Genomic DNA, 25,705 nt, shown 5'->3' with positions numbered 1-25,705 from the left:
TAATGATGTGAATACCTGGAAGTGTGCTTTACAGAGTCAGCAAGGAACAGTGGACCACAACCCTTTGTACACATGATGGACCAGCAAGCCCTAGCTCAACCAGGTCGACCCTGCTCACTAGAACCTTGGGGGGCCAAGGGCGCAGGTGGCTCCTTACTGGCTGTTGCCGTGGGCAGACTGTGTGACCTCTCTGAGCCTCATCTATTACTGAAAGTAACCACGGAATCTTCCCCACAGAGCTGATGTACATAAGATGCGGGACCCACGTTAGCTGCTGTCTGTCGTGGATTCTCCACAAGGAAAGCAGTCCATTTTGTGGAACAGCTGGCGCTCTCCAGCTTGGGACTACGTCTTCCAGGGCTTTAGATCAGATTAGGAACATTAAAAGGCTTCTGCTGCTTCTTCTTTTTTGTTTCTCTTGTTATTAAGTTTTTTTTAAAAAAATGAAAACATTGATTTTTGGGTAAAAGGACTCAGAGGACACACTTCATTTCTCGCCACAAAGAAAAAGCTGTCGTGACCTTAGATGGAGCCCGAGACAGCAGACCATAAAGTAGCCCCAGCTCGTGTGTCCACCGTCCCTCCAAAAAGGCACCACGGAGCCTTCTATTCCAGGTCCTGTTACTAATGGGGACGACGCGGGGACTTTCTATGACCAGCAGTAGAGATGAGCAAAACCGAAACACATTGCCTTCTGAAGTACATTTAATTAAAAAGGAAACAGAGAAGCTTTGTGCACGTAATACCTCGTGATTTATGGTATTAATCCAGTTTGCTCTTGAAACAGGCTTCGGAGGTAAGAAAGGTGTGGGGAGGGGATGGGCGGCCTCTAGGCTGGCTGAATTCCCTTCCCTCACTCCAGATTATTTTTGGAGCACGCTGGGCTTGCTTGAGCCGTGCAGCCAGCTTCCTTGAGCTTTCGGCAGCGGGGGGTGTTCAGTTTGACCTCCTTTGCAAAGTCTGTAGCATTGGCAGGCTCTGTAGGGTTTGAGGTAATGAGTTCCAGGCAGTTAGAGCAGGAGCCAGTCCCAGACTTTCCCTGCAGAGGGTCACATCTGCTTCACTACCCCATGCCCAAGGAGGAAGATGCTGGAGGTGATGGTGGACCCATCCCGGGGAGGCCCGTGCCCGCAGCCCAGTGGTGACCTCAGAGGGACACAGGGGTCATCTGTCTGAGGCTTGAATTCTGGCTGTGCCACATACCAGCTGTGTAACCCTGGGAAAGTCACTCTATCTCTCCGAGCCTTACTCTCCTCTTGTATAAAATACAGATGATTGATTACACATGTAAATTACTTAGCACAGAGACCCTGGTACATAATAAGCACTCAGAAAATATTAGCTGACAGATATCATTGCAGAAAAGAAATGTCCACTTGTTGATGGAGCATACCTGGCATTTAGGAGATTTGTCACCAAGGTTATTTCTCCAAAAGAGTATATTTTTCTTCGGGATGATCTTTTTTTTTAAGGAAGTAGTCCTTTTTTTTGAAACATAACTTTTCTTGTTTGTTTTTCCTCCAGTTACAGTTTTCCTCCAGATACCTATTTATTGCATAAATTCTAGAATATTGAGGAAAGCACAAAGGAGAACATTAAAATCACCTACCATCTTGTCAGTGGAGATAGCCGTGATTAACATGAAGATGTGTTTCCTTCTAGTTCTTTCTCTCATCTCCTTTAAAAAGGAGAATATGCTGAACATAATGTTTTGTTACCTAGTAATGTTCCTTTAATGGTACATCCCAAATATCTTCTAATATCTTTAAATATTTCTTCTGTACCATAATTTTAAATGTCTATACAAGATTCACTGAATGAATGTAACTCCAACCCCTACTTCCCGAATACCGGTGTGTTAGGTAATTTACACACAGGAAAGGACTCAAGGAGTTCTCTTTGAGGTAGGTATGATTACTGCCATCTTATCCATGGGAAAACCAAGCCCAGGGTCACAGCACTGGCCAGAGGCAGAATCAGGATTCAAACTCGGGTTTGTTTGCCTCCAAAGCCAAAGGACTTCCCATTCCAGAGGTGGGCTGGTTGCCCCCGGGGGAGACTGTGGCGTGCACGTGGGGGTCTTCCTCTAAAACTCCAGTAAGACTATCTCTTTGGAGGAGAGTCGAGGACTCTGAGCCTGCCCAGTTAAGAACCTGCCTAGACAAAAGAAGTGAACGGTCTCTTGCCCAAAAAGGACACCCAAATGGCCAATAAAGCATACAAAAAGGCACTCATCTGCATTACTCATCAGGGGAATGCAAATCAAAACCACAGTTCGATGCCACTGGAAAGGCTGGGATGAAAAAGGCAGAGGCAACACCAAGCGTTGAAGCGGGTATGAAGCAACCAGGAACTCACGCGCCCCCTGGTGGGAGTATAAATCGGTACAACTGGGATCGGCTGGGACCTGGGACCGTTTGCTGCAGTGCTGCAACGCTTGCACCTGGACGAACGTCTCCTCGAGCTACAAAATGCGAAGACTAAAAATAACTGTGTGCATGCGCAGTTGGGGCAAATTCTGGACAAAAGATAACAAAAAGACCGAAAAACCCAACTGCCACTTCTCAAGAGCTGGGAGCAAAAACAGGGAGTCAGGAGCAAAAGCAGGGTACTGTGCATGACCCCTGCACTCAACGCCACCAAAAGGGTGGGCAAAACACCTAAGCCACAGCTCCGGCCCAGACCCTAGACACACCCCTACCCTCACCCCATGTAAGGAACCAGCTTACCCTGCGTCGGGAAGCGAGCAAGGGAACCTGTTACTTATTGTCGTTCCCTCCTGCGGCCGCAGGGGCCCCAATAAAGGGGCCAATCACCAAACCCAGAATTTCTTGATTGACCTCTTATCAATTTCTATTGATTGGGGAAGGCCAAGAGCCCTGGTCAATATCACAACCACTTTGGAACCTGCTCGGCCGCATCTACTAAAGCTGAGCAATTATATTTCCTACAACCGTAGGTATGTGCCAAACAGAACCGTGCACACGTGTGCCCAAAATGCATGTACTAAAGGGTTCACGGAGGCACCATTTGTAATAACCTGACACCGGAAGCGATTCAAATATCCATCAGCAATAGTTTTAGGTAGATGCATTGTAGTAATGAGTATACCACAGAGCAATGAGAATGAACCCACTATTGGTGAGTGAAGGAAGGTAGACTCAAAAGACACATACCGTATGATTCCGTTCTAGGAAGAACATGTACGAAGGACAGGCAAAAGGAATCTGTGGCGTTAGAAGTCAGGGCAGTGGCTATCCCTGTGGGGGGCGTGTGGAGGATGATGACCAGGAGGGGCATAGGGGGTCCTGGGATGCTGGTAACACTCTGTGTCTTGACCAGGATGCCGGTTCCATGGATGCGTTCATTTTGTGAAAGTTATCAAGCTGTACACGTACGTGCGTTTTTCTGTGTGTATGTTACGCTTCAACAAAAAGTTAAGTTAAAAAGCCTCTACAAGAAGGAACTGACTGCATTCTTCCCTTCTCTCACCAAACCCAGGGCTCCAGCCAGCCAGTGTGGTGGCCCTGCCCAGGTCCCTTGCTCCGGCCTTTGAAAAGTTCTGCCAAGTCAACAGTGGCCCTCTGCCGCTGCTGGGCCAAAGTGAGCCAGGCAAGTGGACGTTGCCTGCCCTGGGTGCTGTCCCAGGTACCAGGTAAAAAACCTGAGTTTTCGGGGTTAAAGCTTGGGAGTGGCCAGATGCTGCAGCCAGGTGTGTCTGTCACCAGGAACCTCTCTGTCCAGCCTGGGGGACCCCATGGTGCCTGGCATGGAGCCTCACTCATGACTGTTGCTTTGGAAGGGGCTGCCGTCTTCGCATGTCCACTCCTACCCCTGTCCCCTGCCCCTGCCTCTGCCCTGGGAAAAATCTTTGGGACTACCAAGGAAGTCCAGCCCTGGACAGGTGGCACTGCCATCCGTCCACTTCATTGCCCAAGCTAGAAACCTGACTCCACAGGATTAAGAAGGATATAAAACCACCTGCAATTAAATCCAGAGACAGACATTGTTAATACTGTCATGAATGTTCTCCCAGACTTTTTTTTTTTTTTTTTTTTTTTGCGGTACGCGGGCCTCTCACTACTGTGGCCTCTCCCGTTGCGGAGCACAGGCTCCGGACGCGCAGGCTCAGCGGCCACGGCTCACAGGCCCAGCCGCTCCGCGGCATGTGGGATCCTCCCGGACCGGGTCACGAACCCGTGTCCCCTGCATCGGCAGGCAGACTCTCAACCACTGTGCCACCAGGGAAGCCCTCCCAGACTTTTAAAATACAACATATGGAATAAATGGCCCTACTGATTCTGCTTCCATAGTAGCACTTGGGGAGCCCACATTTCTCCTGCCCTAGCTCAGGCTCACATCTCTCTCCGAAAATCCTGTGACGTCTTAACTGTTCTCCTTGTCCCACTCTTTCCCTCTCCTATTCTCCCAACCCATCCCCATCTTCTCTCCCCCTGGAGTGACTTTTTCTACATCTGATCACGTGACTCCCTCATTTAAAGTTCTTTGGTGTAGGGACTTCACTGGTGGCGCAGTGGTTAAGATTTCGTGCACCCAATGCAGGGGGCCCGGGTTCAATCCCTCGTCAGGGAACTAGATCCCACATGCATGCTGCAACTAAGGAGCCCACATGCCACAACTAAGGAGCTCCTAAGACCCAGCACAACCAAATACATACATACGTACATAAATAAAATATATTTTTTTAAATACAGTTCTTTGGTGCCTTCCTGTGGCTTGTACCTTACTTGATATCAGGCCTGTAGTGACCAGGCCCTGGCTCAGTACCTAACCCCCTCCGACAGTCCAGTCATCCCCAACCGTCTCCTCAGAGAAAAAGTTCCCAGGAACATTCTTCTCTTATCATTTGTGGACTCCAGGGGTGGGAGGGGCCTTCAGAGCCCCACCTGGGTCCGAGGTCAGCTCCTTTGCGAGCCCCTCCCATGCTGCCCTCTCAGCGGCTCTTAAGGCCTTGATGCCTCCATGCTGTTCACATGCCGCTCCCTCTGCCTAGGATGTGCTTTCTCCCTTGTCCAGCTGGTGAACTCCTATTCAGCCTTTAGGACCCAGCTCCAGCCTCTCCCCATTTGTGGGAGAGAATGGATTTCTCCCTTCTCTGAGTCACTCCTCTATCTAGGCAGTTAGCACTCACTGCTCTGTATTGCTAGCATCTGATTTCAATGGAGCCTCGCCTGCCAGTGTGGGATTTCAAGCTTCTTAAAGGCTGGACGTTATCCTCTCCATCACTATAGCCCATCACCTGGCCTGTGCCTGGCACGGAGGAGCGACTCAGCAAAATGGTTTTGGAGTGAATGAAGAATAGGCTTATGACTGAAGACTTTCAACCCTGTGGAGGAGTTTCTCTAAGAGAGCAGAGAAAGACCTTTCCACTGCTAGCACTGAGAGCTTCCTTGTCCCTTTGGTCTGCGGGCCTCGCCTCGATGGCAGAGAGGGCACCATTGTCCTTTTCTTGCTGGTTTGGCTGGTTTCCGGTTGAGGTTACAGGAAATATAATAGGGTAGAGGCAGGGGCTACAGTATATTCATGCTGATTTGATAGTTTCCAGTCTGGAAAGGATGAAGGATGTTGAAGGATGCCAGCAAGGCCCCCTGCCCAAAACTGTGCTCACCACCTTGGTGCTGGTGTCTGAAATTTCAGCCCCAGGTGTCCTCTTCTCCCTCCCCAGTCCTTTTTAAAAATGCATTGTCAGAGTCCATACCGAGTCTGGGGGCCTATGAGCTTTCCCTTGTGTCTCCAGGACGGGCTGTCCCCAGTTCTGGAAGTATGAGTTCGGCACCTGCACGGGCAGCCTAACCTCGCTGGAGGAGTCCTCGGGGCAGCTGAAGGACATGATGGCCTTCCTCCTGGGCAGCAGCTTCTCCCTGGAAGGGGCCTGGGAGAAGGGGGGACTCCCCAGAAGGGACTCAGCAGGCCACGGCCACATGGGTGCATACAAGGTAGGGACGCAATCCACAGGGGCAGAATGACTTGAGAACGTGGGTCATCTTGTATTTTCCTGCAGTGGGGAGAACAATGGTGCAGGAGGCAAGAGACCTAAGCTCTGGCCACTTTCTAGCTGGGCAATCCAGGACAAGCGGTTAACCTCTCTGGGCTTTTTTTCCTCATCTGGAAAATGGGACCACCAGCCTCTCCCCTGCCTACCTCTGTGAGCACCCAGCATGCCCTTGGGAGTGCGAGTGAAGCCCTTCCGGGCAGATCACTGTGCTGTGTAAACCAAACCTGTTTGGAATTTGTCTGGCTCCTTTAACTTCGGGCACCTCAGTGAGATTTTTGAAAAAGCTCCCTGGCAGAGGGGAGAGCGCGCCTGGCTGGGTAAATGCCCAGGGATTTGTGGCAGAGCCTTGGCCAGGCTGTTAGCTGCTAGGTCATGTCTCTGTCAGGAAAGCTGGGTCATGTTCTTGGCCAGAGGTGGCCGCTGGTGGCCACTAATGCAGAGGAGTGGCTGCCTCGGCCGCTGGTGGTCACTAATGCAGAGTGGCTGCCTCTCGGATGACGTGCCCGCCACGGGGCCGCCTTCTGCAGTGTTTCTGAGGTTTTATTCCAGCCACTGCTTGTCACGGGGTAGAGAGATGGGGGGAGTGGAGAACCAGATCGCTCGTTCCCCTGACCCCTTCTGGACACTTGTGTGAAGTCTGAGAACATACTCTGCTGGATGGATGGGCAGCCAGTGTCCACAGCCAGCCCCAGGTTTCTTTACGGAGGACGCAGATTGGAGATTTCATCTTGGGTCTGAGACGTATATTAAAACTTGCCTGGTTTGGGCTCCTGCCAGAGGGGCCCAGGCTGCCTCTGATGAGAAACAAGGCTGCCCACAGTGCGTGCTGCTTTTCATGTGTGAAATATGTGTCTGAGCGGTTTTCTTGACGGTTGGGAAGGGGGGTTGCAGAACCGCAGCTGCTGGCTGGGTCCCTGCAGGGCTGGCCCTGGAACACACCACTGTCTGTGGCAGGTAGGAGCCGGGAGGGCCTCGCGGCTCATCCTGGCCAGCCTTTCATTTTAGATGCAGAAGCTCAGGCTCGAGAGAGAAAGGGACTTGCCTAAATCCCAAAGCCAGGCTGGAACCCAGGACTCCTGGTTCCCATCTGTAAAATGCCCATAGTGGAGGTGTGCCAATTATAAGATGCTTTGCACAGAGGTGCCCATTGCTGCCCAGAGGACGTGCTCTACAGAGCCACGGTCTAGCCACACCTCACCATCCCAGTGGATACCAGATAGCTTTCTGTTTAACATCGATGCCTCTGCCCGTTGGCTGCTGGGAGAAATGGCCAGGCTGCCATCATGGATTCGGTTGGCGGCCTTGAGGGGATGCAGGGAGTCCCCCAGAAGGAGGCTCCTTGGCCTTGAGGAGTGCTGCCGGTCTCTTGTGAGTGTCCCTGGCATGTGCTCCCTCCTGAGTGCTGTTCTGCAGACATCAACCTGGCAGGCACACCAAGGTTTCATCCTGCTACTGCCAGGGTGCTAACAGCACGTCCTTCAAGCAGCTACCAAGACTGTCCCAGTGGTGTATCCTCCTGGCCGTGGCCTGAAGCTTTCATAAGCCCCACTACAGGGACCAGAAAACATTCGGGGGGAAAAAAACCAACATAAGCAGGGCAAGTCACACAGGTCATCCTGGGCAGCTTCCACTGAGGCAGGAGGAGTGAGCAGGGCTCAGTGGGGTCTGTGGACTCATGGGGCAGAGGAGACCCTGGGGCCTCCTTCGAGGCTCCCGCTTCCTGGGGACCCTCTGCCTCTGATTCTCCTAGAGGTCTGCATTTGTGTTCACGGGCCCCTTGAGGTCTGAGGAGAAAATTCAGAGGGTCTATGAAATTGGGTGGGAAAAAATTTGCATTTTTTTCATAGCCTCAAACTGAAATGGAGTGTTTCCTTCCGTTATGATTGTAATGAAAGAAAAAAACGACACCACGTCAGCAGCCCCTGTGATTTGGTGGCTGCCCAAAGAAGTCACAGACGTGCCCATGTCACACTACAGTCCTTCCTGACACCTCAGAAATATCCCGTATGTTGATCGCTACTTCACACTTCCAAGGGTAGGTCTCCCATCTTGTTCCTTGCTTGAGTTGCTAATGAAGAAGCAAACCTATCGCCGTATCATAGTTTTTTCATAATTTGCTAACTGCATTTGCAGCATAATGGGTTTCCTTTGTAATCCTATGCATTTCCTTTTTCACAGTTAAAAATACTACTTCGACGCAGGTCCGTAGCTGCACCAGACGTCCAAAGGGGTCCAGGGTGAGTACAAAATTAAGATTCTCTGTTTTAGACCAATAATTACCAGCAATCTTCCTCATCTCTATGTCACATAAAAGTAGAAGCTAGGGGGCTTCCCTGGTGGCGCAGTGGTTGAGAGTCCGCCTGCCGATGCAGGGGACACGGGTTCGTGCCCCGGTCCGGGAAGATCCCACGTGCCGTGGAGCGGCTGGGCCCATGAGCCATGGCCGCTGAGCCTGCGCGTCTGGAGCCTGTGCTCCCCAAAGGGAGAGGCCACAGCAGTGAGAGGCCCGTGTATCACAAAAAAAAAAAAAAAAAAAAAAGTAGAAGCTATATTTTTATGATGGCTACTTGGACCTCCTCCTTCACTGAGCTGCTTTGAACTCTTGGTCCTGAGGGCTTTCATCTGTGCTGATTCTATTTTTTAACATTTTTTCACTTGATTTCTTGGCAGACAGAGGTGCCTTGTGCCACCATTGCTGGCTTTTGCTGCCCTCTGGTGGTCACAGTGAGGCCCGTTCCCAAGGACAAACTGGAACAGCTGGTGCAGGCCTGTTGCTCCGTGGGGGGTGAGCATATGGACAACCGGTTCACACTGGCGACCCAGGTCAGTGTCCACTCTCTTTCATGATTCTGACAGCTGCACGTGGACTTCTGCCTGAGAAGACGGGAACTTGCTGTGTTCCTGAGTTCCCCTGACGTGTCCTCATCTTTCCCAGCGGTCCTGGGGGTTAAGGCCCTGGACAAGACCCAGATTCCTGCAGTAGCACCAGGGCTGGGTTTGCAGGTGCCCTTCAGGTTTGAAGGTGACGCCCCTGGCAGAATAGCCAGCCTAATCCATTGGTCCCTGTGAACTTCAAGTGAACCAGGGGTTGGGGAAGCAGGTGGTGGAGGATGTCAGCAGAGCTATTTGCCTTGAAATTTGAAATCATAGTAACCGCTAATCTAGGCTATTGTTCAGTGGCATATCTGGGCAGGGGACAGCTTCCTTCCAAATGTTAACTTGAGCCGAAAGCCATTGATCCCCAGTGTATTAACTCAATCTGCTGGCAAGTGAGCAGATCCAAGCGTGGAAGCTTCCCAGGCCTCTTGGAGGCTCTCAGAGGTCCTGATGAGAGCTTGGGATTGGGTCTTGGGTGAGAGTCAGAGTTCAGAGTAATTGAACTCACTCAGCTGCTTAACAAACAAAATCAGACAAAGCCCGGCCTTCTGCAAAAATGCAACCAGCACCTGTCACCTCCCTCACAGAAAGATGGTCTCAGGACCACCCAAAGCAGCGTGTCGGCAGTTTTATTATTAGTGGGATGAATTGAACCCAATACATCCATCTTTGCTGTCTTCGTGAGCACTCTGATATCCGGCCAGGGGTAGGGATGCTGTTGGTCGTCAAGCAACAGAGTTTCTGTCTAGGTTATGTGACTCGGTCTGCACCAAGATAAACTCAAAATCGCAATCTGTATGATGACAGTGTTGGACTAAATGCCCCCCTAGTCTCCTCCAGCAATCACACCAAGCATTTAAGATTCCATGCTCTGAAACTATGCCCCTCAAAATGCACTAGAAGTCAGCAAGTATTCTGGGTTGGTAAAGTCCGGATTCCTGGTGTCCTCCCTGGACTTCTCCAATTTACAGTGGTTCTGTGACTAGAGTTGCTCTTGGAGAAAGAACCATAAACTACTCAACATGTTCAAATCAGATAGTACCAGCCAGTACAGGACCCAGTGGAATTCACTTTCTTCTTCCATCTGCAGAACTGTTGGGTATCAAAGATCTTTCCAAACCTGACCACGGGGAGCCTGTGGTGTGTCAGCCAAGGCACGTTTCAGTGTTCTGGCCTTCTCAGCTGACCAGTCTCGAAGCTGTCAGCGCCTGCAGTATGTCTGGGCTTAAGGGCGCTGTTACTCTGACCTAGGAGGGAATTGGGTGGGTTTCCAGTTCCTGAATGCATAGGTTTATGGTGCAATGACTTAAGGAATAAAGTCATAAAACACAGGCCTATAGCCCACAGCAAAGATCCCTCTGACTGCTTTCTTTTCATCCCAGTGCTGGGTCTCACCAGAGCAGCTTGTCTTTCAGCTCAAATATGTTTTGATTAAATATATTTCTATCAGCGGAAGGCTCACAGTCCAATCTAACAGAGGGGCCAGTTTTGCTTGATATTTTGAGACATCTTGGAGGTTAGTGGGGCTTTGAAAGCAAAGGTGAAGGCAAGCAACTCAATTAAGCAAAGCATTTCACGTGGTATTTGCTGGGTGTTTGAAAGCAATACTGTCGTTCCTTTTTTTCAAAGGCCAAGGGTGACATTACACTGAAGCGACACACGAGGGCCCCCTAACTAGCACACAGTAAGGTAAGGATGTGACAGAGACATTAAAAATAACTGTTGCAGCCCATTGTTGTAGACAGAGGAAGATTCTAGCCAGGTCAGCCCGGCTTGCACTACAAATAATAGAATTTAGTGCTACTTTCAATTTATTTTTAAAGCATTCATGGACGCTTAGCTATTAGAATGGCCTCATGATAGGGGAAGATTATCTGTAATATGGTGATAGGGAATTCTATTCGTTTATTCACACAAATGTATTGGGAGCCTACTCTGTGCCCAGATCTTAGGAATAAAATGCTGCAGGAGACAAGATACAGTTCTCAGGGAGCTTGTGGTCATTTACAAGTGTGTGTGTGCTCACGTGTGTACACACATCCACACACCCACAGTAAATATCCTCCAGCACGATGGTCTCAGCCCTCTCCTGTCCCCTGCCAGGGGGATGCCCTGCAGAAGAGCTCTCACTGCAGCTGGGATCCCAGCACACGATAGCCCTTCAGTTCTGACTTGCGATAGCATGTTTGATTGTAAATGAGAACAAATGACATCATTGGTCAGGGATCACCTTGAATCTTTCTAATTTATAAAAATCATGCTCAAACTTCAATATTTAAACTTCTGTTAGCAATAGATTAATTGCTGCACATCTCACAACAGATGGGCCAAAACCCCATGTCACACTTCGAGCTGACTGTTCTAGTGTGTGATGGCTTTAGAGTGACCGATTTTAGGTTCTGCCCCAAACACAGAAATTGCATTCATCGAAATCCTTAGTTCTTCCACTTTTTATCACAGCTGTAAGTTAAGTTAGAATGCTTGACGCATCTGTCAGTAGGTTTTCCTTCTGAAGTGTTGGCTGACTTTGGCTTTCTGTTAGATCTGAGAAATTTTATAGTTTCCTGTGAAGTCCAAGACGTTGTTACTTACTCAATTCATGTCTACATTTATTGAGCACTTATTGTGTACACTTGTGAGATGGATAAGAAATGGTCCCTCTTCTTTGGGAATATACAGCTGAGTGGGGTTAAAGTACTCAAGGATCATAATGACACTGAAGAAAGCAGAAGGTCTAAATTAAGTTATAGTGAGGATTAAGCACCTAACAGGCCAGGCACAAGGACATGAGAATGGATAAGATATAGCACCTGGTTCAATAATGCAAAGCATCACCTATACCAAGGACTTACACTGGACCAGGCACTCTGCTAAACACTTTTATGTGCATTTTCCAGTTCACTTCTGACAACAACCAGATGAGGCATTATCATTATTTTACAGTTGAAGAAACAGGTTTAGAGAGGATAAAGTCACATCTCACGCTCAAGTGTGTTCACCATGCAAAGTCATGTCTTAATAACTATGCTACAGTGCATCTGCTGCCCAGAATCTAGTGGGGGAGAACAAAATTAGCATAAACCAAAGCAAAATATAGGGGACATGAGAAAAATAGAAGCTATGTTCAGAGAGAACTATTTGTTAGCAGATCTAACAACTGCTGCAAAGTAAAGCAAGATGGCTTGATGCGTTGCAAGTGTTTAGTAAGTACTTTCTGATATCCACGGGATTGCATTGATGGAAACTCCTAGAGCCCCAACTGTAGCTGTGGGTACCTCACTTCTTTGCCCACACTCAACCCATCTTCACCTTCCTAAAAATCAGGGGCCCCCCTTAATGTGGAACTTGATTTAGTCGTAAGCCAGCTCGTCCTGGCCTGGTGCCAACAAATGGGTAAGGCGCGCCGCTGGCTGAGCCAAGGCATGGGCGCCATCTTTCCCGTTGACGGTGGGCTAGACGGGCATGGACGGGGTTTGATGAAGTGGGCTGGGCTCAGACCCTCCTGTTGTGTGCCTTAGAGATGCCACTGGCTTTCACCAGCGCACCGGCTTGCACAGTTATGACTGACCTGAAGGGTACAGCGGCTCCGGCCAGATGTCTCACCCCTGAGGGAATGCCAGAGGTCCATCACATTTCCCAGGATCCTTTGCACTGCAGCATGGCGTCAGCTTCAGTCGCTCAGAGGGTCAGAGAGCTGGAGATGATAATTGCCATCGACCCCGGTAAGAAACAAGCAGTCACACCTCAAGGACCTGGAGAAGTTCATCACTGATGAATGTTCAGGGGGAAAAGCAGCATGCCAACTGTATCTACAGTATGTTTTTTTTTTTTAATGCTAATACTGTGTATGAATCCGGAAAAAAGTAAATGCACCAAAATACTAACGGTGATGATCTCTGGATAGCGTGATTGTGGATGATTTTTTTTCTTCATTTTTTTCCCCCAAATTTTCAACACTAAACGTATGAGGGAGTTTGGGAGGTGGGCACGTTCCCATCCGGAACTAAATTGGGGTTGAGTAGGGAAGAAAAAGGGAGAGGAATGGTTCCTAGGTAGTCAACTGCCACCGTTTAACCAATGTCATCCGTCATTCCGTAATAATGTCCCAAATCGTCTTCTTTTGTGCCATTGCCTGGGGTTGGGCGTAGACTAGATTTTGTGCACTGGGCAGCGGAGATAGGAGGGGGTGTTGGATTGCTCCTCCTTGGCGGATCCTTGGTGGGGCAGGACCCTGCAGAGACAACCTCACAACAGTTTGCAGCCGACATGTATATTGTATTTGGCGTCTCAGAGGATAGCCCTTCTGTGGTTTGAGAGCCGCTGACTTTCTAGACATGAGACAGGGCTGCTGGGGTCCAGTAGGGGTCTGCTGGTTCCAGTTAGGAGGAGGTTTGCTGAAAGGTGCTTGTCTGTTCGTTCATTCACTCATTCATTCATTCATGCTGCAGAAAACAGTTTCCTTTTCATGCAAACACATAGTAGGTTTGGGATATCTGCTCATTACAGATGCACGTTTCAGGACACACACATACATAGAGTCGTGGCTGTGTATACACAGAGCCTCTGACATAGCTGGTCTCCGTGGTGAATATTTTTAAAAATTCTGCAATACTTTCTGTCTCACAAACATTCTTACTCAGGCTGACGGCTCTCCTGCTCAGTACAAGCGTCATGAGGGAAGATGTATTATTAGCTCTGCCATTAGCTCAGATAAAAAAGTAACTGGGAAGTAAATTTACTGCAGACACGGTGCTCCCGTTGCTTAATCAGAATGATCTGGGAGCTCGTCCACAGCAATACCCTCAGTGCTTGGGTGAACTGTGTGTCAAGGCTTGAAGCATGAGGCTCGGGGGATAGGCAGATTTATGACTGTCCAGAGGTGCCAATATTGTTTATCAAGGAACGTCTTTAACCCTCAAGAACAACAGAGGCTTCTGATTCCCACTGTATTAAATAAGCAGGTATAAGACTGATGGCCATATAGTGAACACCAGTCAGGGAGCATAATAATAGAGCCACTCAGTCATTTTTGAGAGGACCTCAAATGGCTGGCGTTTGAGGTGCCTGGAGAAGATGAAGAAATGCAGGTTTATAATGGTAATGTTTGTGCTAATAATAACATCATCATAGATGGATGGACGGCTTTCAAGTTGACAAAGGTCTCTCTCCCCTCTTCTCTCTATCGGGGCTCACCACATCCTATTAAATAGGTTACATTCCAATTTTTTTCTTTTAAGATGTTGTTATTCTTCTCCCCACTTATCAACAGTAATTCATGTTTATTGTACAAACATCAGAAAACATGAAAGAGGCAATAAAAATTACCAGGATCCCATCACAATTAAACATTATTAACAGTTTTATGTTTGCCCTTAAAGTCTTTTTCTTCAGTCTTGAACCTATAAGACTGAATGTATATATATATATTGGAATCATACTGTGATACTATTTTAGGACTTGCTTCTTTCCCTTTTAAATGTATTGTGAACATCCTTCTATGTCATTAAATATCACCACAACATCCTTTATAGCGTTTGCATAGAATTCTATCTTATGAATGTTCTACCATTTTATTAATAGCCTATTATTTGACACCACAAACAATGCGGCACTGAACATCCTTATGACTACATCTGTGTACATACCCATGATCACTTTATTAGGATAAATTCCTAGAAGTGAATTGCTGGCTCCAGTGGAGTGTACAAATCTAAGGTACAAATCACCCTCCAGACAAATGTTCCCGTTTCCACTCCCACGGGCAGTACGTGAGGGGCCCTTGCCTCACAGCCTTCCTCCACCTGGACCACCCCCAGCTCCATGTAGGAAAACTGATGTTCAGAGCAATCAAGGGACAAGGCCAAGGTCACACAGCTGTGACGTGCCAGTGCCTGGACTTGAATGCACGTTTCCAGATGCTGAATCTGGAGCTGTTCCTCCATAACCAGAATCCACACCCTGTGTCCCTCCACGTTGTCCAGGTACCTCGAATGCAAGTTGACGCCCCCCACATCCCTTAGGCCCTCCCTCTCATTTCAGCCGCAGGTGGGGTGGGAGTTCTAAGTCACATCCCCCCGTTCCACGGCACAGATACGCCCCGAGGTGGCCTGAGCATGGACGAAGGCACAATGGTATGTGATGGGAGTCCGGAGGCTGTGCAGCCTTCTGGGACTGGCTTGGCAGCCACGGTGGCATCTGTAAGATGCAGCTGGTGCCCAGCCCAGCCCCCCACCCCCCCCCCACCCCCCAGGTTCACTGCAGCTGCAGTGGGCAGTTCCCAGCACATCAGCTTTCCACCTGGGCCTCGGGTCTCTCTGTTTCTCCAGGAGAGCAGGTGCAGCCCAGAAGTGCCGGGGAGTCAACGCCACGACGGGCAGCCTTCACGCAGTAGGGGGCAGAGCTGGTGCTTACGGCTCAGTCTCCCTGTCCTCTGGCAGGACAGTACCCAGGGGCTGGTTTCTTAGAGGATCTCAAGCAGGATTGAGCCGCTGTTGCCTTCGGAGTTAACCTGCTCACTCACACAACCTTTCGTGGCTTTTCACCTCCTCCCTCTTCTGACCTCCTTCCTGGGCTCCCTCTCCACTGAAATACCTGCCCCCAAGCCCCTGTCTTAGGGTCTGCTTTGGGGGAATCCCCAGCTAAGACAGCCCTGTTTCCCTTCCTCCTTCTGTATTCCCTGTATTGGTTAGAGCTTGCTAAACTGCTCTAACAAATGACCCCCAAGAGGCTTTGCTCAAATACATACAGCAGAAATGTGTGCCTCTCTCACACAGCAGTCCAGGGCGGGTCCTCCAGGGTGAGTGTTCTAGCTCTGCAGGAAGGGGATCTGCACCCTCGCGGTCACTCAGGGACCCAGCAGCTCCGCATCCCATCGTAAGACCCCCAGGGGACGCTGGCTGTCAACAGCCCAGCTCCCAGGAAGGGAAGAGCTTGGAGTAGAGCCTGGGGGTGTACGACCAGGCCAGGGGGAGGCCACATCACCACTCCCACTCTCTTTCCACTGCTCTTCATCACATGGAGAGGACCTGGTCTCGAGGCCACACTTAACTGAAAGAGAGGCTGGTGGGCCCCTTACCCAGTGACCCTTCTCGACTGGCCCAGGAGGGGTCTGCCACACCTTCAAATCCACTTCTGAAACAAAAACAAGCAAACGAACAAAAAAACAAGCTACTGTCCCCATAAGATGCTACTTGGAACACAGTTATGTGATTTTGTGATTTAATTTTGTTTTTGCCTAATTTTAGGCAGCCGAGGTCTCGGACACCTGCTCCGTCCAGGCAAGCTGCTGCGGGCCTTCCTGTCTCTGTCCCACACCTGCTCCGTGCTCCGCACCACCGGCTTCCCCGCGCATCTCAACCACGAGCCTCCGGAAGAGACGGACGGCCCGCCGGGAGCCGCGGCTCTGGCTGCCTTCCTGCAGGCCTGGGAGAAGGGGGTCTCCATGGTCGTCGACCAGAGAGCCTTGAATTTGTACAAGAAGCTTGTTGACGAGGCTGTACAGCGAGGTGAGCAGTGAGAGGAGGGGAGTCCCTTTAGCCAGATGAGGCTTCGTGGGCGGAGGGTGGAGGGAGTCAGCGTTTGTGGGACTTCCTCTGGGTGCCCAGGCACAGTGCTATGCACCTGACACGGGGCGTTTTCCTTAACACGCAGAACAACTCTTTGATATCAACAGCATTATCCCCATTTTATAGATGAAGAGACTGAGGCCCTGAGAGGGCCAGGTGATTTAACTAGGTGGGGATGATGAGCTGGAATTTGAAGCCGGGTCCACCAGGCCCCACGATCCCACCTGTGCACATGCTTCCCCCCGTGAGAGGCAGGGGTGTCCTGCAGAGGACACTGAGCCAGCCGGGACAGGCCTGGACCCCCGAGTTGAGGGTAGAATGGTCGAGAATAGAGTGGTGGAGAGGCTGAGACAGCCGTGTCCCACAAAGCCCAAATGGGCAGGATGCCCCACGCTTCCCAGGTTCCCGGAACACCCAGATGGGCATCAGGGCCGAGAGTGCTGACCGTGCGAGCCTGGGACGCTGCTGTCAGTGTGTCAGGACCGGCCTAGGGTGCAGGGTGAACAGCTGCTACTCATCTCTCGTCGTTCTGTGGGTGTCACTCAGGCATCAGCCGGGAGCCTACCGCGCTTCCGACTGCCTGTCTCTCTGTGTCCCTCAAAATGCATTCTTCAGAGAAGTACTTTTGTCTTCTTAACCTCTAAAAAGGGCTTCCACCTCAGGAAGGCATATCCTAAAGCGCCTGCTACGTTAGAAGTTGTGAAAAGGCTGTGTCTGGACATACAGAATCCATTTCACACGATGAGTGTGTATTGAGTACCTAATATGTGCCAGGCGCTATTTAAGGCTTTTGGGATCCATCGGTGAACCAGACTGACAGCCATCCCGCCCTCATGGAGTAATGGAGACGGTAAACAGCATAGGAAAATAATACAGTGCATGTGTAGTGTGTTAGAAGGTGATACGCTATGGAATAGAGTGGCCCGGGACCCAGGGAACGGGGACTGACGGGCCAGGCGTGAGGGGGGCGCGCAGGGGTGGGCTGCTCTCTTAAACAAGAGGGTCAGGGAAGACCTCCTGGACAGGGTGGATGTGAGCAAGGCTTGAAGCGGGTGCAAGAGTGAGGCCTGGACTGGCTGCGGGAAGAGTGTCCCTGGCTGTGACAATGGCCATTAGGTGGAGTGGGGCCCGGCAGGCTTAAGACAGGGCAGCAGCCAGCTGACCGGCCTGGAACGGGTAAGGAGAAGAGGAGCTGGATGGAGGACAGAGGTCACGGTTAGGTTTTAAAGGATCCCCCGGGGGCTTCCCTGGTGGCGCAGTGGTTGAGAGTCCGCCTGCCGATGCAGGGGACACGGGTTCGTGCCCCGATCCGGGAAGATCCCACATGCCGCGGAGCGGCTGGGCCCGTGAGCCATGGCCGCTGAGCCTGAGCGTCCGGAGCCTGTGCTCCGCAACAGGAGAGGCCACAACAGTGAGAGGCCCGCGTACCGCAAAAAAAAAAAAAAAAAAAAAAAAAAATATTTATATGGGGGCTTCCCTGGTGGCACAGTGGTTGAGAGTCCGCCTGCCGATGCAGGGGACACGGGTTCGTGCCCCGGTCCGGGAAGATCCCACATGCCGCGGAGCAGCTGGGCCCGTGAGCCATGGCCGCTGAGCCTGCGCATCCGGAGCCTGTGCTCCGCAACGGGAGAGGCCACAACAGTGAGAAGCCCGCGTACCGCTAAAAAAGAAAACAAATGGATCCCCCGGGTAGCCACAGGCACAAGCGTAGGGACAGGAGATGGGCCAGGTTATGGCAGGCGGGAGACGAGGCAGCTGCCCTGTGGCGAGTCCTTCTGTCCCCCAGTGATTTCAGCCACAGCTGGGGTGGAAGCTCTGAGTCACACAGACGGCCCAGGCCAGTGCTCTGTGGGGAATTCTCCAAAAACCCCTGCAAAACCACCCAGCCTGGAAGTATGGGGACTAATGCCTCCAGGGCCCCCTCAACCCATGGAGAGTGGGAGCTGCTGCCTTGCCTCCTGTCTTTTGGAGACACGCAGGTCCCGGAGGAACGGAGACCCCATTGCCTTGAAAATGCACAAACCCTCCTGTTGGCTTCTCCTTCCCGTCCTCATTGTCCCTGTTCCCTCCTGGGATCATCTCCCAAATAAACCACCTGCACCCAAGTCTTTGTCTCAGACTCTGGTTTCAGGGGACCCCAGAGGGATGAATGGTAGAGATGGAGGTTGTGAGAAGCAGCCAGATCTATGTTTCGAAGGTAGAGTCGTGACTGCTCTCATGTTCGGGGCAGGGGACTGAGAGGATGGAATTGGCGTGGACTGGTTCAGGGAAGACCATGGTGGAGCAGGCCTGACCTTGCACCCTGTTGGTGAGGGTGTAAAATGGGGCGGCCGCTGTGGAAAACAGTATGGCAGTTCCTCAAAAAATTAAAAATAGAAAATACCATATGATTCAGGAATTCCACTTCTGGGCGTGTACCCAAAAGAACTGAAAGCAGGGACTCAAACAGATATTTCCACACCCGTTTACACACCCAGCAGCACTGTTCACAGTAGGCAAAAGGTGGGAACAACCCAGGCGTCCATTAACGAATGACTGGATAGACACAGTGTGGTCTGTACCTACAGTGGAATGTTACTCAGCCTTGAAAAGGAAGGACATTCTGACACATGCTACAACACAGATGAACCCTGAGGACATTATGCTGAGTGAAATAAGCCAGTCACAAAAAGACAAACCTGTATGACTCCACTTATGTGAGGTGGGCAGAGTAATTAAAATCTTAGGGACAAAGGGTAGAAAGGTGGTTGCTGGGGACTGGGGTCGGGGGAAGGGGGAGTAAGTGTTTAATGGGTACAGGGTTTCAGTTTGGGAAGATGTAAAAGTTCTGGGGATGGGGCTTCCCTGGTGGCCCAGTGGATGAGAGTCCGCCTGCCGATGCAGGGGATGCGGGTTTGTGCCCCGATCCGGGAAGATCCCACATGCCGCGGAGCGGCTGGGCCCGTGAGCCATGGCCGCTGAGCCTGCGCATCCGGAACCTGTGCTCCGCAACGGGAGAGGCCACAACAGTGAGAGGCCCGTAGTTCTGGGGATGGATGGTGGGGATATTTGCACAATGACGTGAATGCGCTTAATGCCAGAGAATGGTACTCTTAAAGATGGATAAGATGGTAAATTTTACAGTAGGTGTGTTTTACCACAATTACAATTTGAAAAAATTTATAAGAGTGCAAGTTTGAGCCTGGGTAACTGAAAGTGTGGGTACCTATTAGACATGCAAGTGGGGAAGACAGCAGGCAATCAGATCCACGAGTCGAGTTCAGGAGAGCCATCTGGGCTGGAAAGAGGAACTGGAGAACAGTTGGCGTGTTGATGGCCTCAAAGTCAAGACACTAGATGACATCATGGAGGGAATAAGTGGAGACAGAGAGAAGGACCCAGATTGCGCCCTGGGACGCTCCACGCCCAGAGGTCAAGGGGAAGAGCAGGATCCTTCGTCCAAGAAGGATCAGCACTGAGGAAGGAGGAAAACCAAGAACCGTGTTGTCACCAAGGAGAAGGGAGAGCCAACTGTGCCCACTGCTTCACAGGCCGGCAGTCTCTTCCATCTGGCCACGCCCTGCTGGGTGTTTTTTGCTGCCCACTTTCCCAGAAGTCGCTCTGCCCTCCTGTTCACCTGACCGCCGGCTCCATGCTGGACCTCAGCTCAGAACTGGGTCTTGCCCACACAGTGGCTTGGAATTTGGAATTCGCTGTATTAGATTTTGCAGAACTTTCATTACATGTGGACGAAGAAAGTAGAAGCAATTTGGCCTTTTAATGACAATGATTTCAGTTCTTTTTTTATAAGTGAAGCCTGGGAAATGTTTAAAGAAGAAAGCTCAGTCATTGATTCCCTGTCTTGAAGATAAATTGATAAACTGGTTCTTTATGGCTTGGGTGCAGGGTCTCCGCTCGCCCCAACCTTCCTTGCCTGGGCTTCCTTCTCTCTATGTGCCCCCCTTGGGGATATGCTATGTTCCCCACCCTGTGTGGCTCCCTGCTGCCCCGTCTTACTAGTATCCTGTATCCTCAATCCAATTTCAAAGAAATAAAGAGCCAGCCTTTACACAGCACCTGCTTTGTGCCAGGCCCCCAGCTTGGTGCTCGGCAAACATCACACCATTGCGTCCACAGCAATCCTGGGAGAGGGCCTGATTACCCCCATTCTGCAGAGGGGGAAGCCAAAGCTCAGAGAGGTCCCGTGGCTTGCCCAAGGTCACACAGCCAGGAATTGTCGTTTGGTTCTATTCAACCCCCTTGCGGGGCCAGCAGCCTGCCCCTCACAGCACACAGAGGGGCTGGGTCTTTCGGCCTGTCGTGACTGCCCCCCATTCCCTGGGGTGTCACGTCATACACAGACTGTGCCTCACGAGTATCCCTTGATGGACGACTGCCCTCCTCTTTTCTTTCCCCCTAGGCGGGGGGTGGAACTGGAGAAGGGGGTTGGGAGAGCCCCGGTAGGGGCGCTTCAGGAGCTCGGACAGTGATCTGGCTCCTTGCCCTCAGCTCGCCCCATCGACCCACTGGGGGGGCCGCGACAGCTCCCAAAGGGCTTGCGGTGACAACATGGGGAGGCTGGGGTGGGGAGCAGCTGTCTCGAGGCCGTATGGTTTTAACATAGACAAGGTGCTTATTTGGGTTGGCTTTATGTGAGGGGGTGAGGGGCTGATGATGGAGCTTATGGGGGTAACCAAAGCTCCCCCAACCGCCCCTTGATACTGCTGCTGGGCCACAGAGCAGTTCAGGAGCTCCTGCAGAACCAGCGGGACCTGAGCACTGGGTCCACCATCCCCGTTCCAGGCCCTCTGTTAGCCTCTGGATAAGATTTCGTCCTGGGCCAGCGAATATGCAAAGATTCTACCTCAAACGGCTCTGAGGGGGTTTAGTTAATGGAAACCAAATCAATTTTATTTTATTATGGGATTTGTGTGTGTGTTCCACATATTCTACAATAATATGTATTATTATTATTATTAGAAAGTGTACTTTTTTATTTTATTTTATTTTATTGTTTTGCGGTACGCGGGCCTCTCACTGCTGTGGCCTCTCCCACTGCGGAGCACAGGCTCTGGACGCGCAGGCTCAGCGTTCATGGCTCACGGGCCCAGCCGCTCCGCGGCATGTGGGATCCTCCCAGACCGGGGCACGAGCCTGTGTCCCCTGCGTCGGCAGGCGGACCCTCAACCACTGCGCCACCAGGGAAGCCCTGATACTGTTTCTTAAAATGATCTGAGAGACCAACGCCCAGCACAGGCTCTGGCACACAATGGATTTTCAACCAAGTTCTGTAGGAAAGAAGGAAACGAAGACGGAAGGGTCCTTCGGACAAACACAGGAAGGCATGAGCCAGCCAGGCACCTGGCTCTCCATAAGGACCCTGTGCCCTCACCCCGGCAGGTTTGACCATCTGGTGGCGATCGAGCGCACGGGAGGGGCTGCCGATGGCGATTACTACAACGCAAGGAAGAGGAACATCAAGCACTTGGTGGACCCCATCGATGGTCTTTTCCTTGCAGTGCAGAAGAGTTCTGGAATTTCAACAACTGGTAAGCAAGGGGCGCTGAGAATGCGACAAGAACATGTCAGCACTAAAAACCTTTTTTATTGACTGTTGAACACATGACAAAAAGGAGTTATATGGGACCATTGTTTTCCACTTCAGAGTTGGTCTTTGTTTATTCTGGTTGGTATAGACAATAACGATGCTGACATTTAGAAATCCAGTGTTCCCACGAGCAGGAAAGGGAAATGACGCTTAACTGAGCATATTCTATTTGTCCAACTCTAAAACATCAAAACTAATAATAAAATAATGACAATAATAAGCTCAAGCCATGGTATATTATTTTGGTCATACAGGGTGAATGTACCATATGTATTCTGTATCATCTTATGAAGTTTATTCATTTTTAAATATATCTTGAATGTATGATCAGTGTGATATTTTGATTGGGATCATTCATGTTTGTATAGAAATTTATGGTATTCAAAGAGGTTTCACAATCATTGTATTGTTTAAGCCTCTCTTAAAACCTGCAGGTAAGGCAGGTATAGTTTCCAAAGGTGAGGCCTAGGGAGGTAATTAGGAGTAGAGTCCAGACTCCCAGGGCCCTACCGACTATGCTTTTCGTGGGACCGTGTTGCCTTTATGAATTTCTGAAAGGCTTGATGTGACTGGGATGCCAGCAGTCCTCCCCTGGGGTGGGAACCAGAGCGTGGAGAAATGAAGGCACGTTTGTCGTGTTCCATATTTACTTTTTCTGTCCATTCAAACACTTCAGAATGTTTCCCAGGCCCATTAGTTGCCTTTGGCTTTGGGGGTTTTGATGAGACAATGAAAGCCTTCCTGGCTGAGTAGAAAATTTCCGCAAATCGCCCTGGTCTTTCCCAGAAGAGGCCTTGGGTGTGGTGCTCCCAGTGTGGCTGGCTTCATGCTTCCTGCCTCTCTGGGCTGGGGAGGCCTCCCAGGATACAGCGGAAGGGCTTTCTGTGTCCACACGGGCCAGCAGGGTCCAAAGAACCTGTAGAGCAAACACTCTTCCCCCGCTGAATGGACCCCCGATCTGTGCTCTTCCCCCAACGATGCCCCCAAGATCCCAGAGCAAGCAGGTGGAGCTGGCTGTGCTTTCAAGCTGCCCCCTTTGTGGACCCCTGGATCCTTCTCTTGGCCTCAGGAGCCCCCTGCTCAACAGAGTTGCCCCCCAAACCCTCCTTTCCCTCCTTTGCTCCATCAACACCCCTGTTCCTCAGTTCCACAGGCAGCTGCCTTGTCAGGGAATCACACTCAATTGAGAATCAAGACACCCATGTCCCACTCACTCCCCGGGTCCTGCCCCTCTCAGAGACTCTGTAAAGTGAGGTCAAGTCCACAGACGGGACACACCTGAGGAGCGAACAAGATGAACTTCATAAAATGTTAAAAGGCAGAGGCAGAAACAGACAAGATATCAGTGCTAGGTGTTGTTATTTTCTTTCATTCAATGGACTGTCATGGATCTAGAAAACTGTTCTGAGAAAAATCCTCAGGGTGAGGACCTAGGGCGTCTGGTCATCCACAATCATCGCATTCTTTTGGCCGAGACCAGGTCTCTGATGCCCAAGGTGAGTCAGCTCCAGGCCCCTCTCCACCATCAGGCAATGAATGCTTGCCTCTGGTGGAATTCTTCCACATATTTGTAGAAATAGACACAAAAACAGTCACACAACAATTCTGTAGGCTTGAGGGGCCCAGCCTTCTGTCCTTGGGGCACTGGGATAATCCCCTTGGTGAACGGTTATCTTGAGGCAGCTGCAACCATCTTCCAGAGGCAGATTCAGCTGACCTCTAGTCTACAGAATCCTCCAGAAACACTTGGACGCAGGACCAAATGGTGTTCCTAGGGCACCACCTCAAAGGGCACAGGCTGCAGGGCTTGTGAGAGTTTTTTGCATCTTGTTCCTACAAGGGTGGAGTTACCTGGTAATTACTTCTAGCCAGTTCACCTCTCTTGAACACCGTTTATTTCACCAATGAATTAAATAATATCTGACAGGGCTTCCTTGGTGGCGCAGTGGTTAAGAATCCGCCTGCCAATGCAGGGAACAGGGGTTCGAGCCCTGGTCCGAGAAGATCCCACATGCCGCGGAGCAACTAACCCCGTGTGCCACAACTACTGAGCCTGTGCTCTAGAGCCTGCGAGCCACAACTACTGAGCCCACTTGCCACAACTACTGAAGTCCGCGTGCCTAGAGCCCGTGCTCCACAAGAGAAGCCACCGCGATGAGAAGCCCACACACCGCAATAGAGAGTAGCCCCCGCTCGCTGCAACTAGAGAAAGCCCGCGTGCAGCAACGAAGACCCAACATAGCCAAAAATAAATAAATAAAATTAAATTTAAAAAAAAAGAAAATTTCTGACATTTACTTATTCTAACATATTTATTCTAGCATTTATTATGCTACAATAATTAACAAACCTTCTGGTGCCTAGCAGATTGGCCTTTATTCTGTGGTCTCTTTCAAACGCTAACAGGCCACCCCTGGGGTGTGAATTCCTCATTATGCTGCTTTACATATTAACCAGGCGCCTATCTGGTGTAGATTAAAATTAACTAAAATGACACACATACATTTCACATACTTGAAACAGAAGGCTTTAAATTACAGAATTGACTTTAACAAACCTATACCCGTTCCCTTCTGCCAATGGAATGCTGTCTGGCCACAGTAATGAGACTCAGGGCCTTGTGGCCCCTCCCTGAGCCGGAGCTACTGGCAAGGAGAGGAGGTCCTGGATGCCACCATCTCTCGTGGACCTGGCGCCCCATCTGTGACTGGAGAATGTGACCCAACGGTGGACACGGCCACACTCTGCTGAGTTCCAAACCTGGACTCATTTTTAACTGGAGAAGTTTCTAGAATACCTGAAGAAGTCCAGCATCTCCTGGTAGTGTGAAAATGTATCCAGAGCCAACCCCTTTCCCCACCCTGAGGCACATGTGAAGGGGCTGCTCTACCCCATAACCACGCCACATTTTGCCTGATCCTGTGCCCTGACTCAGTTCCCTTCCCTCCAGGGGTCGGTGACGGAGGGAACGAGCTTGGGATGGGCAAAGTCAAGGAGGCCGTGAAGAGGCACATACGAAATGGGGACATCATTGCCTGTGACGTGGAGACTGACTTTGCGGTCATCATCGCTGGTGAGTGCTCAGACGGCCAGCCAATCAGGCAAGGCTGCCCGGGGGAGGGACCTGGCTTGGAGCCTGTCCAGCCAGAAAATCATCTCCTCCATGAGTGGAGTCTAGAGGGCGCCAGGGTAAGAAGGGGACCTGGTTCTTAGCCTCTGGCCTCTCAGTCATTCAACAAACGTTTGCTGTGGGCCAGACATTGCTCTGTGTACTGAGGCTGGAGCAGCAAGGGCCCTGCTCCACGGAGTGCCTGCTCTAGTGTTGGGAGATGGACAATGAGCCCTAACAAAGAAATATACCAGATGGTGCTAAACAGTGAGAAGAGCTACAGGTAGATAGAGAGAGTGACAGGCAGGCCACTTTAGATCAGTGCTCTGAAGAGGGGTCATCTCTGCTTTTATCTGTACCTCCTGTGGGGTGGAAAGGAAGAGAACAATCTGGCAAACGTTTGGAAGATGCAGGAGGCTTCAGCTCTCCTTTCACTCACCTCTGCCCCAGGCTTCCCTGCCCGTCCCTGCAGCTGCCCTTCCCATCAGGACCAACCTTTCCTGTGTCTGGGTCCTTCCAGGCCCCACCCTTCCTCCCTTGACTTCATCACA

At 50.7% G+C, this 25,705-nt stretch overlaps 1 protein-coding gene across 1 annotated transcript in view; it reads left to right on the top strand.

Annotated features, from left to right (window-relative positions):
* DGLUCY (D-glutamate cyclase) overlaps window positions 1-25,705 on the top strand; it is a gene marked incomplete at both ends in the record, with an annotated part of 46,904 nt that overhangs the window by 1,054 nt on the left and 20,145 nt on the right. The window contains 10 exon segments of the mRNA XM_082648265.1: window positions 3,502-3,655; window positions 5,759-5,957; window positions 8,687-8,803; window positions 8,806-8,839; window positions 9,984-10,106; window positions 12,412-12,615; window positions 16,138-16,398; window positions 16,860-16,989; window positions 21,838-21,986; window positions 24,996-25,118. Of these exon segments, the coding sequence (XP_082504391.1) occupies window positions 3,502-3,655; window positions 5,759-5,957; window positions 8,687-8,803; window positions 8,806-8,839; window positions 9,984-10,106; window positions 12,412-12,615; window positions 16,138-16,398; window positions 16,860-16,989; window positions 21,838-21,986; window positions 24,996-25,118 (1,494 nt within the window).

The sequence above is a fragment of the Grampus griseus genome (genome assembly GCF_964374135.1).
Source record: "Grampus griseus genome assembly, chromosome: 2".
Classification (NCBI taxonomy): domain Eukaryota; kingdom Metazoa; phylum Chordata; class Mammalia; order Artiodactyla; family Delphinidae; genus Grampus; species Grampus griseus.
This window is presented reverse-complemented; position numbering and strand designations above follow the sequence as displayed.